General features: G+C 40.3%; 1 protein-coding gene across 1 annotated transcript; it reads right to left on the bottom strand.

Annotated features, from left to right (window-relative positions):
• Nucleotides 1–17: 17 nt before the first annotated feature.
• LOC128746084 (protein singles bar) lies at nt 18–13404 on the bottom strand. The gene is made up of 3 exons (XM_053843134.1): nt 13045–13404; nt 168–320; nt 18–95 (listed from the first exon to the last, which is right to left on the bottom strand). Exons 1-3 carry the CDS (start codon nt 13402–13404, stop codon nt 18–20), a joined length of 591 nt encoding a protein of 196 aa, XP_053699109.1.
• Between the last annotated feature and the right edge of the window lie 7408 nt (nt 13405–20812).

Below are 20812 nucleotides of genomic sequence, written 5' to 3'. Positions count from 1 at the left end.
AAATTCGTAAGTCGCTTTTACGTGTATCCTTTTAAATATCTAAATGCTACAAAGGCATCCAATCCGTACACAATTCCAACGATTGTGCCCATATACTGAAAAACATAATAAGCAAACAAGTAAATTTCCATCTGGATCTAAAAAACACAAACACAAAAAATTCTTACGTAAACTGCTGTCATTGCCGGATAGGAGCTGTGAATTCCACCTGTGTTTTTGAACAGCAAAAATTTCGGATACAGCCAAACGTTTACCGCGAAGCCCATATAGGACGAGGCACTCAGATACAGGAAACAGGAGATCCCGTTGTACATCACCTCCTTTGGTAGAGAAACAAAAAACGAGACGTCCACATTAGGATTCGGTTCATGAAATATCTGATTATTAGTTAACCGTTAAGTGTAGAGTTTTCCTCTTCCTCGATTAGGTAATTTATCTATTATGGAGAGTACTCTATTTTGGGCAAAATAATGGCTATCGTTTCTCAATAGCCAGCTTGAGACCCAAATGCTGGCGATTAGAAGTTTACAAATGACATCGAACAAATAAGGTAACACTCAAAAGAAGATATTAAAAATTTCTCTGGATCATTCTGGCTGGTCCGCTGAAAAGGGAAACGCTATTGGACTGCTAACCAACTTGTTGAAGTACACAAGTCCGGAGTCAGGTCGTTGGAGTACGGCGAGTCCGGACGAAACAATTGTGCACCAAACAATTTAACTACTTTGACGAAGCAAGTCGACGGCAGCTTAGAACAAATACGATCGAAGTAGAGTGAGATTCGCCTGTCAGTGAACGTAGAATCTCTTCAGCCCTTTTAGGACTCCAAATGTCCTGGGCTAGTACAAACTCTGGCAGCAAATGAAGCATAATCTCTAAATCGACTACAATACGGGCTATTCCCATCAGCGTTCAAATAGTCGCCAGGGCTTATTATCTCCAAAGGCCATGGCTAATATATAGTTTACGCTTCCAGTTCGTCCACTATTGTGCCGGCTAATTTCGTCTGATTGACGCTGCTACTGATCTTCAGCAGTCGCGTGCTTATTTGCCTAATAAAGTGCTGGGAAGCACTGTGGTTGATATTATGGACGCACGACCTCCTCGCCACAGTCGAGCCATTCCAGCCAACGAGCAGCTGCCGTTCCGGTCCTACGTGCGGGTGCTGTGACCGGAGTTTCCAAAATCGCGTGTCAGGCAAGTTTGATATCGATGATCTTTGCCCTATAACTGATCCATTCTTCGCTTTCAACTCATCGCCATCTAACCTCCCAGAACTTCAACTTATTTACATGTACTATCAAAAGTTGGTAGTATCAATGCGAGTACTCCTGACTACTTGCTATGTTGCGCCGGCAGTCGTCACGAAATAATTGTGCTACCGAAATCTTGGCTTGCAAATCGTAAGTGCTCTCGGCAGATTTGATTGTCCATTGAGCAATTATGGGTGACCGTCAAACTCTCCGATCGTAGGATATTCTCGTATTCAATCTATTTGCCTCCAGATTGCACCCGAGATCCTAATTTTGTGAATATATACAATAATTTGGTTAATGCATTAGCCTTGATGGAATCCGCGTCGGATGATATTATTTACTATTTATTAATTTATTTATTTATGCTGGTCTAACAAGCCAGTCGTTGCATGTTCGAATCTCGACTAGGCGGGGCTGCTAGATAGTGTCAGTAGGATTGTTGCACTAGCCCCGTAACTATCCTGTACTCTAAAAGGCGGCTGTGAAGTCTGTCGATAAAGAAGGATCAAGTTTTAGAAAGACGTTTAAGTCCAATTTATTTATTTGTAAAAAATCATCGGACCCTTAATGATCCTCATGATATAAAATACTGTCTGTGGATCAAGAGAGTTGATAAGGGTACCACCCCAGATAACACAAGATCGTAATAGAATGTTCACATTAAATCGTTTTCATGTCAAATTTGCATTAGAATTGTATAATGATTAGAGTATGTCAAAACAAAGTGAACAATAAGTTGTTTTGCAGTCGTGCGTGTCCTCATATACAACTCATGACTTTGAATTATGAAGCGGTATAGATGTTTGCAATATTTAGTTAGTATTTAGTTTAGTTGGCCGACTCTATTCGACCGACGCGCGTCTGACAACCGATCGACCGACCAACTGATCTGCCAAAAGCGATCGAAAAACGACAAGATAAACTGTCATCGAGTCGGTGAGTGAAAGAAAATAAAGAAAATTTTGTACAACCAAAAAGGCAACAGTGGTAAATAGTACAGTTGTTCCAATATTTGCCTATTCTATACTAAAATTATTGCTTATCAGAATCTTAAAATTAAAGTAAAAGGTATTTGATCTACAAGGTAACTTATTTAGATTTGTTTCGCCTATTTTGCTTATAAAAATCTTAATCTAGCTTACATATACCTTTGTTAGAAAAGGAATTAACTTAGCCTAACGCTAACGAATGTACAAGCGGTAAGAGTTGATTATTTCTATACTATAGTTACTAAAAATTAAATACTAAAACTACTTTACAGCTAGAACAAACTTAAAACAAACAAGAAACAACACCGGAAGGTCAAACGTTACTAGGAGAAAATAAACGTGAGTGAAAAACGCTACTTTAATGTAATACAGCATGCACACAATTACGACACGATCACGATAACGTCACATTATGCTCCGTATATTACGGATGAAAATTGTTCTATATATTCTATACATTAAAACTATACACATTAGCGCCGAACACAATGTCAAACGACCATCTAAGGTATGTAATTACACTCAAATCTCGTTTTACGTCCACTACTGGGGGGACGTAAATCAAATCGGTCGTAAAACGAGAGGACGTTAATTCAAATTTTGGACGTAAAACGAGAGGACGTTAATTCAAGTTTTGGACGTAAAAAAAGTGGACGAATTTACATAATTGGTTCCGACATGGAATAACTCGTGATCCTGACCGTATAGAACGTTGGTGTCTTTGACAAAGTTGTTTAGCAGATCAAGGGCTTTTCGTCGGATTGTATGGATTATAGAATTGTCTCACTACGTGGCGCTAGTGTATATGTAGTACTCTTATGCAGGCCATATCTTGCGCTGCTGACTATCTAGAATGTTGCGGTCTTCGGGAAGTTTACTCAAATGACTGCCACCTTCAAGATGGTATGGAAAATAGCGCAGAATTGACTCACTACGTGGCGCTAGCGTACATGTAGCATTCTTATACAAGCTATATCTTGCGTTGCTGACTATCTAGAAAGTTGCGGTCTTCGGGAAGGTTACTCAAATGACTATCGCCTTCAAGATGGTATGGAAAATAACGCAGAATTGACTCACTACGTGGCGCTAGCGTATATTGAACATTCTTATACAAGCTGTATCTTGCGCTGCTGACTATTTAGAAAGTTGCGGTCTTCGGGAAGGTTACTCAAATGACTATCGCCTTCAAGATGGTATGGAAAATAGTGCAGAATTGACTCACTACATGGTGCTAGCGTACATGTAACATTCTTATACAAGCTGTATCTTGCGTTGCTGACTATTTAGAAAGTTGCGATCTTCGGGAAGGTTACTCAAATGACTGCCACCTTCAAGATGGTATGGAAAATAATGCAGAATTCGCTCATTACGTGGCGCTAGCGTATATGTAGCATTCTTATACAAGCTGTATCTTGCGTTGCTGACTATCTAGAAAGTTGCGGTCTTCGGGAAGGTTACTCAAATGACTATCGCCTTCAAGATGGTATGGAAAATAGCGCAGAATTGACTCACTACGTGGTGCTAGCGTACATGTAACATTCTTCTACAAGCTCTATCTGGCGTTGCTGACTACAGTAGACTCTCGGAAAAGTTAATCGATTGGGGAATCGGTCGATTAACTTTTCCGAACTATTAACTTTTCTGAGTAGTCCTAAAAGTCATTGAAAATGATGAATACAAAAGCTAAAAATGCATTCCGGGATATAGGATACATATTTTTATGTACCTGGAAGTTGGAATGGAAAGAAATATGTAGCAATATCTTTATGAAATTATAGTTTCATAGTTTTTTATAAAATAATACCTTTCACTAAGTTTAAAACAGTGGGTTACACTAGTTTACTTTTGTTTTTGATTAAAAATAAGCGTTCGCGCTAATTTTTAGTTCCTTGCTGTTCCTTCTTTTGCATTTAAAATTCAATCTGAGTTTGCGCTTTTCCAGTATATTTCCAAAAATCCTGAAGTAACTATATGCCCGTATTGAACTATTGTTGCAACTGTCCGATACAAGAGTTTAATTTAATCCCAGTTATGATGCGACTCTGTATGAAACTGTGGAAAGGTGACAATAAGCCGAAAAATGAGAAATAAAGATAGAAGGTAAACACACGTGTGTGAAGAAACGCTTGGACAACCAATAAATTCAAACTCTCAGAAAAGTTAAGGCAAAAATTAACTTTTTAGAGCGTTGCATGAGAGCTGATATACGCTTAACTTTTCTGAACAATTAACTTTTCAGAGAGTTAACTTTTCTGAGAGTCTACTGTATTTAGAAAGTTACGGTCTTCGGGAAGGTTACTCAAATGACTGCCGCCTTCAAGATGGTATGGAAAATAGCGCAGAATTGATTCACTACGTGGCGCTAGCGTACATGTAGCATTCTTATACAAGCTATATCTTGCGTTGCTGACTATTTAGAAAGTTGCGGTCTTCGGGAAGGTTACTCAAATGACTGCCACCTTCAAGATGGCGTGGAAAATAGCGCAGAATTGACTCATTACGTGGCGCTAGCGTACATGTAGCATTCTTATACAAGCTATATCTTGCGTTGCTGACTATTTAGAAAGTTGCGGTCTTCGGGAAGGTTACTCAAATGACTGCCACCTTCAAGATGGCGTGGAAAATAGCGCAGAATTGACTCATTACGTGGCGCTAGCGTACATGTAGCATTCTTATACAAGCTATATCTTGCGTTGCTGACTATTTAGAAAGTTGCGGTCTTCGGGAAGGTTACTCAAATGACTGCCACATTCAAGATGGCGTGGAAAATAGCGCAGAATTGACTCACTACGTGGTGCTAGCGTATATGTAGCATTCATATACAAGCTCTATCTGGCGTTACTGGCTATCTAGAAAGTTACGGTCTTCGGGAAGGTTACTCAAATAACTGCTGCCTTCAAGATAGTATGGAAAATAGCGCAGAATTGACTCACTACGTGGCGCTAGCGTACATGTAGCATTCTTATACAAGCTGTATCTTGCGCTGCTGACTATCTAGAAAGTTACGATCTTCGGGAAATTTCGGAAAAATTGCTGTTTTATTTGTATGAGAGTCCTTATCCTCGTACCACAGGGGTGAGGGGTCTCAAAGCATCGTAAAATAAATTCATGTCTCCAAAAACACCCACAAGCCAAATTTGGTTCCATTTGCTTGATAAGTTCTCGAGTTATGAGGAAACTTGTATTTCATTTGTATGGGATCCTTCTTAAAGAAGGCAAAGGCCTAAATTCACTATAGAAAAAATTCTTGCCTCCAAAACCCCTTGCCTGCCAAATTTGGTTCCTTTTGCTTGATTAGTTCTAGAGTTATGAGTAAATTTGAATTTCATTTGTATGGGAGCCCTCCCCTCCAAAAGAGGGAAGGGGTCTCAATTTATCACAGAAAAAATTCTTGGCTTCTGAAACCTTTACATGCCAAATTTGGTTCCATTTGCTTGATTAGTTCTCGAGTTATGAGGAAATTTGTGTTGCATTTGTGTAGGAGCCCCCCTCTTACGCCCTCCTTAAAATTGCTCTTTCACCCATCCATAAAATTGCTGGTCATTTTATCTATCCAACGACATTCGTTCAGTTTCGTTCAGTAGTTTAGTAGTTATTCGCATTCGAAATCTTTCATTCAAACGTTACTTTTCGTTTTCACAAAGTAGTACCCAGTCCCAGTATAGTAAACAAAGACGTAGTCCTACGTCAAACTATTTTAAATGTTTGAGCAGTCAATGAAAACCTTGAGCTTTAACTCCATATTTGGTACCAAAATAATAAAAATCAATTCAGTGGTTCAAAAGTGATAAATTATTAAAGAAGGAAAGCTTGGCAAAAGTTGGGATTTTTTTGGGACCACTCTTTCTCAAAACAAGGTTCCCTAAGTGCCAAATGGAAAAATACGGGTGTAAATTTTGTAGAATTTTTATGGACGGTTGACCAAGCGGGAAAGCGAGGGATAAAAAATAAACAATCATCCCTAGAAACTCCCCCGGCCCCAAAAATCCTTGCACGTTAATTCAAATTTTGGACGTAAATCGATAGGACGTTAATTCAAATTTCGGACATAAAATGAAATCACATAAAATGAATGGACGGTTCGGTAACTTAAACTACCTTTCCGAAGAAAGGATCTTCTTGTACAACCAAGATCATGAGTTATGGCAAATACAAAAAAACATACACTAGTGCAGCTGGTTCCATACCACCTTGAATTTTCCATACCATCTTGAAGGCGGCAGTCATTTGAGTAACCTTCCCGAAGACCGCAACTTTCTAAATAGTCAGCAACGCCAGATAGAGCTTGTAGAAGAATGTTACATGTATGCTAGCACCACGTAGTGAGTCAATTCTGCGCTATTTTCCATACCATCTTGAAGGCGATAGTCATTTGAGTAACCTTCCCGAAGACCGCAACTTTCTAAATAGTCAGCAAGGCCAGATAGAGCTTGTAGAAGAATGTTACATGTATGCTAGCACCACGTAGTGAGTCAATTCTGCGCTATTTTCCATACCATCTTGAAGGCGATAGTCATTTGAGTAACCTTCCCGAAGACTGCAACTTTCTAAATAGTCAGCAAGGCCAGATAGAGCTTGTATAAGAATGCTACATATACGCTAGCACCACGTAGTGAGTCAATTCTGCGCTATTTTCCATACCATCTTGAAGGCGATAGTCATTTGAGTAACCTTCCCGAAGACTGCAACTTTCTAAATAGTCAGCAAGGCCAGATAGAGCTTGTATAAGAATGCTACATATACGCTAGCACCACGTAGTGAGTCAATTCTGCGCTATTTTCCATACCATCTTGAAGGCGATAGTCATTTGAGTAACCTTCCCGAAGACCGCAACTTTCTAAATAGTCAGCAAGGCCAGATAGAGCTTGTAGAAGAATGTTACATGTATGCTAGCACCACGTAGTGAGTCAATTCTGCGCTATTTTCCATACCATCTTGAAGGCGATAGTCATTTGAGTAACCTTCCCGAAGACTGCAACTTTCTAAATAGTCAGCAAGGCCAGATAGAGCTTGTATAAGAATGCTACATATACGCTAGCACCACGTAGTGAGTCAATTCTGCGCTATTTTCCATACCATCTTGAAGGCGATAGTCATTTGAGTAACCTTCCCGAAGACTGCAACTTTCTAAATAGTCAGCAAGGCCAGATAGAGCTTGTATAAGAATGCTACATATACGCTAGCACCACGTAGTGAGTCAATTCTGCGCTATTTTCCATACCATCTTGAAGGCGATAGTCATTTGAGTAACCTTCCCGAAGACCGTAACTTTCTAAATAGTCAGCAACGCCAGATAGAGCTTGTAGAAGAATGTTACATGTATGCTAGCACCACGTAGTGAGTCAATTCTGCGCTATTTTCCATACCATCTTGAAGGCGATAGTCATTTGAGTAACCTTCCCGAAGACCGCAACTTTCTAAATAGTCAGCAAGGCCAGATAGAGCTTGTATAAGAATGCTACATATACGCTAGCACCACGTAGTGAGTCAATTCTGCGCTATTTTCCATACCATCTTGAAGGCGGCAGTCATTTAAGTAACTTTCCCGAAGACGTTAATTCAAATTTCGGAAGTAAAACGAGAGGACGTTAATTCAAATTTCGGACGTAAAAGGAGAGGACGTTAATTCAAGTTTTGGACGTAAAAAAAGTGGACGTTAATTCAAATTTTGGACGTAAAACGAGAGGACGTTAATTCAAAATTTGGACGTAAAAAAAGTGACGTAAAACGAAATCACGTAAAATGAACGGACGTAAAACGAGATTCTAGTGTAATATAAATTAAATTAAGCTTCCTGCTTCACAGGAAAATTATAACCTCCCAAATACACAGTATAACTTGTTTACGGCTTGGGGATTATAACTATTATAAGAAGAATTCCTTATTATAAGAAGAATTCCCCCTTACGGTTGTCGCGTTCGCAACAAATTATAATTTTCGTTTATTCGCAAACGATATTGGATATGCCCGGTCGTGGTAGTGATAAAAGCCCATCGAAGGCATCAGCTAAATCATGTGGTGCAAGTGGTGGAAAAAAGAGTGATCCGGATGAAAGTGTGGTAGAGGTGAATACTATGGAAAGAGCGAGGTCGACCGCAAAGAAAGCGTTGATAGATGCCAAGTCTGCTAGGGACCAGAAACCAACCAAATGGTGCAGTGTGACGAGTGTGATGTGTGGTGTCACTTCTCTTGTGTAGGTGTCACGCAGCAAGTCGAGGACCAAAGCTGGATCTGTATGAAATGCCAATCTGCTAAAATCCAGCAATCAATCTTGACTGCAAAGCCGAATCGTTTACAAACACTAGCTGTTTCAAAGGAAGCTACAGGTAGTAACCTATCCGTAGACGGTCAACGGTCCGCTACTCATTCAGCGGGAGTAAAGCGTAAAGCCTAAGCCACGTATTGTTATTGTTCCTGAAGACAGCACTGCAAATGCAAAACGTTCAGAGCAAGTATCGAAATTGTCACAGCGTTCGTCAAGATCCATTCTGAAACTACAGTTAATGCAGTTGGAGAAAGAACGAACCTTTAAAGAGCAGGAAGCAAGGAAGCATCGTGAGTATATGAAGGAGAAGTACAAGTTACTGGAGCAGATGACGGAAAAATCAGTTTCTCAAGGCTCGAAATCAGGGTCGAGTGTTTCCGAAAGTAGAGTAGAGAACTGGGTTGATAATGTCAACGTCGCCATGAAAGATCTAGCATTTGAATCAGCGGGGCATTCGACCACTAACCATGCCGATCCTTCCAATCAGAAGCTTATACACAGATGCAAATTGGGCCAGATTCGTCCGCGACCAGATAATCCGAACAGTACACCTATCTACGGGTTCAGAATACCTGCAATTACATTAAGCGCATGTAATAATGCTTGCATTGATTGGAATCCTGTGCTGTGTCTCGTGGTCCGAACCTACGAGCGCCAATTCATGAAACCATGTCTTCTATTTTTTTTAATGTCCAACCTCATGGGGCTGTCAGAGAGTGAGGAAGTGGTATTAGTATTATTCTAAAGTGTAATATTCAGTATGCAGAAAACCCGAATTTCGCCCTTTACGTTATCGAGAATAAAATATTTAAAATGAGGCAATTGAACTGATAACAATATTCCTTTCCCACCCGGACAGCATAAGAAGGCCGGATCATGGATTTAATTATGGTAATGGCTAATCCCGGATTTTTTTGTGTGCTTTCAGCATATAAAGACATAAACAGCATTGCAGAAGTATTTATTTTCACTTTTTGGGTGCGCAGAATTAGGAGCAAACATGCGCAGAATGGGCATGGGAATGGGAACATGGGCAAGAAAGTGCGCAGAATTAGGCAACATAGATAAGTTTACAAAATGAAAAATATAAGGTACCCTGGGGCAAGTGGGAATACGGGGTAAGTGGGAACGGAGCACATAACTCTCTTCAACCTTATTTTATCCAACCGAACCTTTCTAGAAATGAAACATATAACTAAAACGCATGTATTAAAATTATAGATAGATTATTTATAACTGGCATTCTAAACACCAAAATTGTACTATAAATTTGAGCGTTATTTTGAATTTTTCTTTCTTTTATCTAACGACGTATAGCAGTCGGCTTTTACTTTTCTGTTGGGGAAGAAGTAAATGCTTAATGCGAGAAATGTAGATTCAGGCAAACTGAAAATTCTTGATATTAGGCCAAAAATATAGACTTAGCGAAGGTGAGAGTCGAACTCACAGCTCCCAAACTCTAGTTGAGCGTGTTGTTTAACCAATTACACCACTAAGCGTTATTTTCAATTTGCCGCACCTTTCTATAAAAGATATTTTGGCCATAGGCTTTTCGTAAAAGTGCATGTTTTTCTGGCAGTAGGTAAACATAATGAGTGTATTAAAAAAAATAAACCCGAAAACTAGTTGTTTAATTTGACAAACGGCATTAAAAAAATGGGTCGGAATAAGAACCCGGGGTAAATGGGACCTATTAAATATAAAATGTTTCAGCACAAAACTTCCTGTCTCAATACGTTTTATAGATGTACAACTGAACATTTTCAGTTCAGTTACATAATATTTATATCAATAAAGCTTTAAAATAGAACCGAAAAGGACTAAACCAAGGGCACCCAAAAAAGAAGATCATTAGCACAGCTTATGAGGGAACAAACAGTTTGATCACATTTTGGTTACACCTAAACGATGTTAATTGAATCTGGAAAGGCAAATTTGGTATAACTAAGCAAATTTGGAACTGGAATTGAAACAATAAAGTGTTGTGGTTATTATAGCGTAACTACCTCTTATGAGTAGCTCTACCGAATTGGGCATGGTAGAACAAATAGATCATAATCGGATTTTCGAGCTATTAAACAATGGTTAATCCTAAATTATGTCTCGCAAGAATAGGATTCAGCGGCATATTCAACTACATCTCATTACAATAATGCATTACAGCGTAATTGCTCACGATGTGTGTTTTATATAAATTATGAAGTCGCCCGTTGTGATCTGATTTTGTTACGCTATTTTTGAATGAACTATTCGTACAAATATTGTATTTGATTGCTTCTTGCAATGCTTTAACATTGCTGTATATTAACTTACACAATTTTCTTTTATTTTATGCTTTTCAAATTTGAATATAGGTAAATGGGGCAAGTGGGACCTATCGCCATGTTTTTGAAAATACTCCTCCAGATTCATTTCATGTAAATTGATAGGCCTTTTTCGTAATTAAACCTTCGAAGTGATACCACTGAAGAGTTTCTGTGCCGAAAGAATTTTGAAATAATCATAGGTATAGATAACACAGTGGAATAAACACTAACTATGCATTTTCAGGTCCAACTTGCACCCCGGGGTACCTTACTCAATTGTTGGTCGACTAGTTCCCATATTTTTTACCAGATATTATAGACCGTAGCACTACATGTTGCTGCTATCCACGTTGTTAATTTAAATCTAGAATACTTAGAATAGCGGAAGAATCATAAAAATGTCTTAACCCTCTAACGGGCAACATCGTAAAAACGATGCGATCTAGCCAATGACTATTTTATCATAAAAGTACACTCAAAAGAACCTTAAGTTTTGATTTTCATGCAAAAATAAATATCTGGAGGAGCGCTAGGTTACAAAAAGTTCAATTTCTCTTATTCGTTTTTCATATCTAACGCTCTACCCAGATATTTTTACAATTCAAATACATTACAAATTTGAAATAAAGCATGAAATTTACTCAAAGAAAAATTTTAAGGTCAAACATTTTGTTCTAGATATCCTTTTTCTCCAAAAGTAAAAAAGGGAATATTCGCGCATTAATTATTTTCGAAATTTTTCGTAATTTTTGTTTTTGAAAGATGATAACTTTTGAATGCATAGTCAGAATGTTGTGATAATAATATCAAAATGTTAAAAAATCTATTCTGAACACATTTAGCATATTGTTAATTCAAAACAAATTTCGTATACAACTCTGGAGCACCAAAAGCGAAGGCCGTCTAGAGACGGCCTTACCCGTTAGAGGGTTAACTGCACAGAATATGGTACGTTCACGGTATGAGCATTGCTCTAGGCTTTATATAGTCAATACATACGAATTTGTTGGTTTGTTTACTCTCAAATTGAGTAATTTGGTTTGGGATTGCTCAAAAATTCCATCCGAGTTGCAAGTACATAAGTACATGATTCCAAACAGTTCACGGTGATTCGGTTTCGAAAAAGTGCGGACATTAGCAACTGGGTAAAAAAGCGTAATTTTTCAAGGGTAGTGTCTTTAATGGGTTTAATAATAAAATATCGCGCATCTTTCTGCACTATTAAGGTAACCATGAAGTCACCTGTTTTTTTTAAAGAATTTCAAATTTTTTTTCTCCAAAAAGTTGCAGAACATACTGAAATTGCTGAATATAGTAACTATCTATCTCTTACCAGGTGCGAAATATAATGATGTGTTAAAAAAGAACACTTATCAATTATGCTCAATAACTTTGCACACGATTTTTTTATTGCTTTCAACTGTTCTACAAAGTTATTCAAAACCCATTTATGACTTATAACGAATTCATAAATTAACCTGGCTCAGGTCGATTAGCACTCAGTTTTAATCGGAGTGCTGTCAAAGCGTTCATAAATTAACCGAGATTGCATCTCGGTTAAACTGACAGCATTCAGTTTGAAGCGCAGGTTAAAACTGATGTCTAACATTACGGTTTACGGGCCGATCTGTCAAACTGTCCGTATCGTTCATAAATTTCGGGTTCGAGTTAGCACGAACCCAGGTTAATTTATGAATTCGCTATTACACCAGCGAACGACTTTATTGCAGTACAATAATGTATCGAAATTTACACAATTAATACGTCATATTTTAATCTGGGCTGTTTCCACAATACATTTCCGAATTTATCATTTTATTTCATCATTACTTGTTATGCACCAGTTAAATCGTTTCATGTAATAAGGTAATGTAATTTTATTCTCATCAATCATGTTCTGCACGTTCTAATTTATTTTGCAATGAAAAGCAGATGTAAATTGTTAAAAGCATTTAAACTAGCATTTGGGTTTTTTAGCTTGCTGGAATAAAATTATGATTTTCAACCGTTCAGCTGGTTTCCCATAAAAAATATTTCTCCACAACTAGCAACAATAAATTTTGTCAAAAAATATTTTGCAATTTGCAGTGTAGGTTTGTTGAAATAACTTGAAAACTTGTCATTTATTATTTCTGACACTGATTGTAATAAGCTCTATAAACACACACAAGAATCAAAGATACTTTTGAGTTTCCACGCCATTCCACCCAGCTCATTCAAACACTTACGAAAATGGATTGCCGCACCAGGTGAAACGTCCTGGACGAAATCGTGTAGCACAGGAGTAAAATCGTTGTCGTCGTCAGGCAGGCCGAAGCTGTCGTTAGAAATCCGTGGAACGCCTCACCGATGTCCTTAGCCGAATCCATACCAAATTGTATCAACAACGTCTGGCAGAATGAACCAAGTATGATCTCGAAAATCTTCAGAATGCCATTCTTCGACATGAAAAATTCCAAGTTTATACAGGTACAAACACGACAGCACCCGATTCGTATGCCACGGTTGCGAGGCTCGTTGAAGTGTCCACCTCCACCACGCGGACTGGCAGCGGAAGAACCCGGCATGCGAATCACGGTTGGAGGCATTTTGGATCACTGTGCCGTCTACGCAAAGCTTGTGTGTGTGCGGCTAGTGTGAAAACAACGCCGGCCGGCCGGTATTTTTAGAAGTTCTTTTTTTCAATTCGCTACGATGTCACAAAGTAACCGCGCCGCAGCGGTTATTCACGTTCTCGTTCACTCACGACGCGCACTTACGCCGATACAGGAGATACGAAATAAAACAGTGTTGGTACCTAATGTACCGCACAATGCTGGCGAACAGTTCGAATGCTTTCGTCAGACTGTCACAGTTTTCATAGACCAAATCACACGCAGCATCTTCATCTCGGCACAGAAGGATTTCTTTTTCCTTGCTTTCTTCTGCTGCTTCGGTACACTAATATTTCGGTTGTACCTACGTGTCATCCTTTACGTCTGGCTAGTATAATCTCAGCTGTTTCGTTCGGAAAATGGATAATTGATAAAAAAAAAATATGACAAATATAATTCCTAAATGCCCTATTTTACCGTTCGACATAATTTACTTCAAACGTGTATTATCTTCTATTTTATTGTCTTTAAATTTACGTTATTTTTCATGAAGTCGGACACAATTAGAGACTGCTGCAAATCACTTTTAAATTCTCTATATTTCTTATATTTTTAAGAAAATTGTTTTTAGATTTGAATTCTACCATTAACTTCTTATAGACAGAAGTAAGCCAAATTATATTAGCTACATTCTAAAATTTGATTATTGTTATTAGGAAGGAATTAAAAACATGGAAATAAAAATGCTATTATTCTACAGTTTTTATCAACTGAATTGCAGGGTTTATTTCTAATTTCCGTCGTAGTAAGTAAAGCCATTCTAATTTTCATCGTTTGTTGGATGGATTTAATGAATACTTCAAAAGTTCTTATGCTGATTTGACTAAAACACACTTACCTTCCGATCCGTGAACTTTGAAATCGCTAAAAAGCGATTATTAAAGCATATTTTATTGAAATTACGCAACTGACTTTATTTCTTAAATTCGTCGTACCGTTTTAAAATCCGCCCATTAAAAATTTTCGTCGTCCGAACTAAAAATCACAACAATGTTTACGAAGCTAACGCGTATGTATTTGTGTGGGACGGCATGACAAATGTTATTCTGCATAATTTCTGCAGGTCAGGCAAGTTTTCCTGGCAGTAGAATAACGACAATGCCTTGCATGAGTTATTTTCATTTATGAATGACGAAAATTAAAACGATTAGTCGACATTTTCTTCTTCGTCGCACGAAAAAACGTAGGAAATTTCGCTGGTAGGACTTCTTTAATGATAAAAAGCATTTAAATAGATCTCACTTTGATTGATCGCGTATGAGAGGCAACAAACTAAAATATTAGGGAATAACTAGTTTTGCATTGTGTGGCATAACAATACTGATATTTTTAATAATTTGTGTTGGATAGGACAGGAATAGGCAATTACGACGAAGCAGCAACATACTCTACTCTCTACTCTCCAGTAAACTTGATATTTCTTCATTCTACTTCAGATTAAAAATAGTTAGGCTAGCTGGACGAACAATCTTCTAATTTTCGTTACACTTTGTCGCATTGTAGTTTATTTGGACTGCAATGTACAGACCTGGTGTGTTACATTTCAGTCACACTACCGTAATCGATGTAAAGTTTGTATAGTAATGACGATTTTTATTTACAAAGTTATTCTAAAAACAGCATGCACCGAGGGGGGGTCAACAGATGTACATAAACAAAGCAGACGTCTTGATGCATTTTATTACTTTCCTCCACCGCTAGACGGAAATGAATGGATGTACCACACCGACAGAAGGGAAAAACTAAACCAAAACAAAACACAGAAAAGCGTGCCCGTGACCTCCAAAGCAGCGTAGAGATTTCCCCGGTTATCTGTGTCCAATCTATAGCAACATAGACTAGTTAACAACATTCGTAGACCAGCTGTAGATTACATACTTCCAAATCCACAGCACCGATCAAAATTGTACGGACCGATCGCTTTTTCTGTGTAAAAAAAACATATGTATGAATGGATAAACCGTTTCTTACAACTTATGTTCCGATGTTATTCAATTGATAACTTTTCTTTTTTTTTTATTTTATTGATATTAAACTTTTCTACAATTTTTAATTACTTGAAAGGAAAAACGGCCGTGCCGAGTCTAGACATAGAAACAATTTCATCATCACTTTCGTTTTGGCATGATGTGCATCCCGCCTACTATCTGTGCGGCCGGCGTGCTGGCTGCCTTCGCACATGTGTTTGCAAGACGGTTTTCTCTGCAAGGAAAATCGCTGCACGACGCTCTTGCACGACGACGACGACGACGACGCATCAATGAACTATGCGCTTGCATATCTCTAGCCTAGTAGACGATAAATGTTTCCTTCCTAGCGTCGTGCCTTCTTCCGTCGTTGTGCGTCGTTGCATGACACCTCTCGGTAGGTATGTCGGTCGGTTGTTTGCGGGAGGGTTGACTGAAGAAGATAAAAAGTGCTAGAATTGGTACATTTAAGGTGATGGTATTTATAGATTTCGACGAGTTTCAAGGGGGTCAACAACTTGTATTTGCTTTAGGTCGATGACGTCTTATGATAATATTCCAATCATATTGCTAGCATCAGGCTTGATTTGCCCTTTTTACTATAGCGTCCCAGTCAAACAAAATTAGAAACAGTGATGCATAGGCTAATCACAGAGTTGATTATTATCTACAATATTGTTGAAGAAAGTATAGTTTTTTCTTTTATATTTATGGGGCTGATACCCCGCTGGTAGTCAAAAGAGCACTCTTTTTGCTACCAATGGCATTGCAGCTCTGTAACGGTATAAATACAAAAGATTAAGCTATACTTTCTTCAATAATATTGTAGATAATAAGTAACTCTACACTTGTCCTATAAATCACTTTTTCGAATTCTGTTTGGCTGAGATGCTGTAATCAAAAGAGCAAAAAAGATGTGAAAAAAACATATCAACCCTGGCTAGCATCATATGTAACTGGATTGAAATTTACGCTAGTATTTTAATCAATTTATGCGGTATTGTTTAAAAACAGTCGTACCGATTCACGACTCAAAACAAAGCAAAGCTCTGAAGAAGGCTTTATGTAACAGTGAGGTTCCACCACAGAGAACAGACATCCAAGCGAAAGGTCCCTACTTGGATCAAACTTATGTCAAATTGGTTGGGAAACTATAGTGATGATGTCGCTGAAGGCGCATAAAATTCTACACTAAACTCACAACAGCTAGCTTCTGGCACTATCATAACGCCTATTGTCCATATATACTAGCGCCAGAGAAGCCAAAGGTTGTCAGTGTGCAAATCAAAAGAATCACTTAGTTGGGAAACTACAGTGGTGGTGACGCTAGATATTAGCTGATTTTAATTTGAAATTTTATCCAAGAATTCCCGAAAAATTTGTTCCTGAATGGATTTTTTTTTGGTTTTTTACTGGTACTGACTGGTCAAACGTAAACTCTTTTTTGATTAAAGCAGAGGAGCGTTTGGTGCGAAAAATGTTAGACTGAATACTGGGCAAGTTTCGATCTGCGGCTAAAAATATTGGGCTTAGCGTGGCACTGGGACTCCAACCCAGAATTTCTCGATTAGTACTCGAGTGCTTTACGCATTTAAACTATACCACACCCATATATTATCGGACCCATACCGCATCCCTGCCGGAAACGGTAACTGGGTGTCGGATAGGTCCGGGACGGCGGCTATATGGACGACAAGCAGGTTCCCGGTTCAAGATGTTGTGTCAACTGCAGACGAGGGATTCGTGGTTGCCAAAGTGGGTGGAGTGTTCTACTGCAGCTGTTATGCTCCGCCGAGTTGGTCTATCGAGCAGTTTACGCGGATGGTAGACCGAGTATTAGTTGTACTGACTGGTCTAAGGTTGGTTGTGGCGGGCGACTTTAACGCTTGGGTGGTAGAGTGGGGAAGTCGTCGCACGAACCATAGGGGCCGGATTCTGCTTGAAGCTCTGGCAAAGCTCAACGTAGATCTGGTCAACGTCGGCACCACAAGTACCTTCAGTGGGAACGGTGCGGAGTCTATCATCGACGTGACATTCGGCAGTCCTGGTCTGATAGGAGACTGAAGGGTAGACAATGGCTACACTCACAGTGACCATCAGGCGGTCCGCTATGGTGTCGGTCAGATAACGAGGCGGCAGGCGGCGAGTAGTGCCGACACTCCAACCACCCGTGGATGGAACACATCATACTTCGATCCCGAAGTATTTGTGGAAGCAATCCATAGAGAGTGCGGTGATCGTGGTATGCCCGATCCGAACGCTGATCATTTGGTTGAGGTACTGTCGCGAGAATGTGACGCTACCATGCCTAGGAAAGGTCGACATAGGTATGGCAGGTCACCGGCTTACTGGTGGGTAGATGAAATTGCGGAACTCCGCGGAGCGTGCTTTCGTGCGAGGAGAATTATGCAAAGAGCTCGTTCGGACAAAGGCAGGGCTGAATGTCGAGTAGCACTTGCTGCTGCACGCGCAGCGCTTAAGAGTGGGATAAAAGTAAGTAAACGTAAACGAGCCTGCTTTGAAAGGTTATGTGCTAGTGCCAATGCGAACCCGTGGGGTGATGCCTACAGGGTCGTAATGGCAAAGACCAAGATCGCTAAATCCCTAAAGGTGAGCAAGGCACCGGGGCCAGACGGAATCCCGAATATGGCCATTAAAGCGGCTATGTTAGAGGCTCCCGAGTTATTCGGGGCAGTAATGAGGAGATGCCTGGAAGCTGGCCACTTCCCGGACAGATGGAAGCGACAGAACCTCGTGCTGTTGCCGCAGCCGGGAAAACCTCCGGGTGTTCCCTCGTCATATAGGCCGATCTGTCTGCTCGATACTGCCGGTAAGGTGCTGGAGAAGGTTATCCTTAACAGACTCGTACAGTACACGGAGGGTACAAACGGTCTGTCAAGGAATCAATTCGGCTTCCGAAAAGGCAAATCTACGGTGGATGCAATCTTGTCTGTCACTAAGACAGCCGAGGTTGCAATCCAGCGCAAGAGGACAGGTATCCGCTATTGCGCAGTTGTCACGCTTGACGTGAGAAATGCGTTTAATAGCGCTAGCTGGGACTCCATAGCCAACTCGCTTCGGAAAGTCCAAGTGCCGGTGTCGCTGTACAGGATTCTGGAAAATTATTTCCAGAATCGTGTGCTATGCTACAACACGAAGGAGGGTCAGAAGTGCATTCCAATCACCGCAGGGCTCCCGCAAGGTTCCATACTGGGCCCGGTGTTGTGGAACGTCGTGTATCACGAGGTGTTGAAGCTAAAGTTCCCGGTAGGGGTGGTGATAGTTGGCTTTGCGGACGATGTCACCTTGGAAGTCTATGGTGAATCTATCAGAGAGGTTGAGTTGACGGCTGCCCACTCTATAAGCATTGTTGAAGATTGGATGCGATCCAGGAAACTGGAGCTAGCGCATCATAAAACGGAGGTTATCGTGGTGAACAATCGCAAGTCGGTACAGCAAGCAAATATCAGCATCGGGGACTGAACTATTTCGTCAACGCGGTCCTTAAAACTTGTGGGAGTCATGGTCGACGACAAACTCAAGTTCGGGAGCCACGTCGACTATGCCTGCAAGAAGGCTTCCAGAGCTATTTCGGCATTGTCTCGTATGATGTCTAATAGCTCTGCGGTATATGGCAGCAAGCGAAGGCTATTAGCCAACGTGGTCCAGTCTATACTTAGGTATGGCGGACCGGTGTGGTCATCGGCGTTAGGTACCAAAAGCTATCTAGCGAAGTTGGAAAGCACCTATCGTCTCATGTGCTTGAGAGTGGCGAGTGCGTATCGCACAGTTTCACATGACGCAATCTGCGTCTTAGCAGGTATGATGCCTATTGGCATTATCATCAGCGAAGACGTAGAGTGCTTCAACCAACGTGGAACTAGAGGCATACGGAGTACCACGAAATCGGCCTCGATGACCACATGGCAGCGGGCATGGTCTGATTCCACAAAAGGTCGGTGGACACATCGAATTATCCCGGAACTATACGGGTGGGTCAACAGGCGCCACGGCGAAGTCAACTTCCACCTGACACAGATTCTGTCAGGGCATGGTTGCTTCAGACAGTATCTGCACAAGTTTGGGCATGCGGAGTCCCCCGCGTGTCCCGAATGCGTGGATGTTGAGGAAACGGCAGAACATGCTTTCTTCATATGCCCTCGTTTCGCGGGCGCGAGAAGCAACATGATGGCAGTGAGCGGACAGGACACTACCCCGGATAACTTAGTCCAAAGGATGTGTTCCAGCTCGGACGTCTGGGGAGCGGTCAATGCGGCTGCTACCCAAATTGTACTCGAGCTACAAAACCACTGGAGAGCCGATCAACGGCGAAGTAACCGCTAGGTTGCTCAAAAGTTGCTGAGTGAGCAAAATTCCCGAAAGTATCGTTAATTGAATATCAATATCAAATCCTTGGCTGCTCTTTGGTGCGTTCAATTCTGGAGACAGCTTGCGCTGTGTGGGACCCGTATTACGACAACTGGGTAAAACGCATCGAGCGCGTGCAAAAACAGTTTGTTCGTAGATATGCCGTACACTGCCATGGAAAGATCCTGACAATATGCCACCATACGTTAATCTCTGCCTCCTGCTTGGTATTACTACACTTGAACAACGACGAAAGGAAATAATGGCTCAAACGGCTCACAAAATTTTAACTGGTAGCTATGACTGTCCAAACATCCTCTCAATGCTACAACTACACTGCCCTCTGCGCCCACAACGCCATCAACGTTTGCTATGGTTAAATACTCATCGCACAAACTATGGCCAACAGGAACCTATCCGTCGCCTTGCTTCATCATACAACAGTGCTGCACACAACTTCAATTTTTGATTTTTCGTTATCTGTTGCCTGTAATGTGAATTGTTTGTAGTGCATAAGTTATATATATGTATTATTTATGTCAAAAAGATGCTGGGTTTTTGTGCCGGCTTGAAAATTGTCATCCATGATTTTCAAGGTGGCTTTTCCCAGCCATATTCATTAAGACACTCCAGTCGGATGAATTTAATAAATAAATAACAAATAACAAATAACAAATCCGCCGCTTTAACGATACTGTCGATATATCGTTCGTGAAGCATCGATATTAGATTTATCGATACTATTTAAGGCGGCATTCTGGGATTAGGAAATGCTACACAAAATAGGGATTCATAAAAATTAATCAATAAAAATCATGTTGATAAAAGAGAGTGCCTCCAAAACACGCACGCAACGCATCACTCGCTCCAGTGCAGTGCAGCTCTATTTGGGACACGTCGCTTTGTACGGAAAACCGCACCACCTACCACAGCTGTTCGCGCCCGACTGAATCGTATGCTGCCCCAGAATCCACAAAAATATCATGGGTTGTACTCCCGACACATCT

Source organism: Sabethes cyaneus, chromosome 1, assembly GCF_943734655.1.
Source record: "Sabethes cyaneus chromosome 1, idSabCyanKW18_F2, whole genome shotgun sequence".
Classification (NCBI taxonomy): Eukaryota; Metazoa; Arthropoda; class Insecta; order Diptera; family Culicidae; genus Sabethes; species Sabethes cyaneus.
The sequence above is the reverse complement of the archived record's forward strand: the minus strand, read 5'-3'. Positions and strand labels throughout refer to the sequence as shown.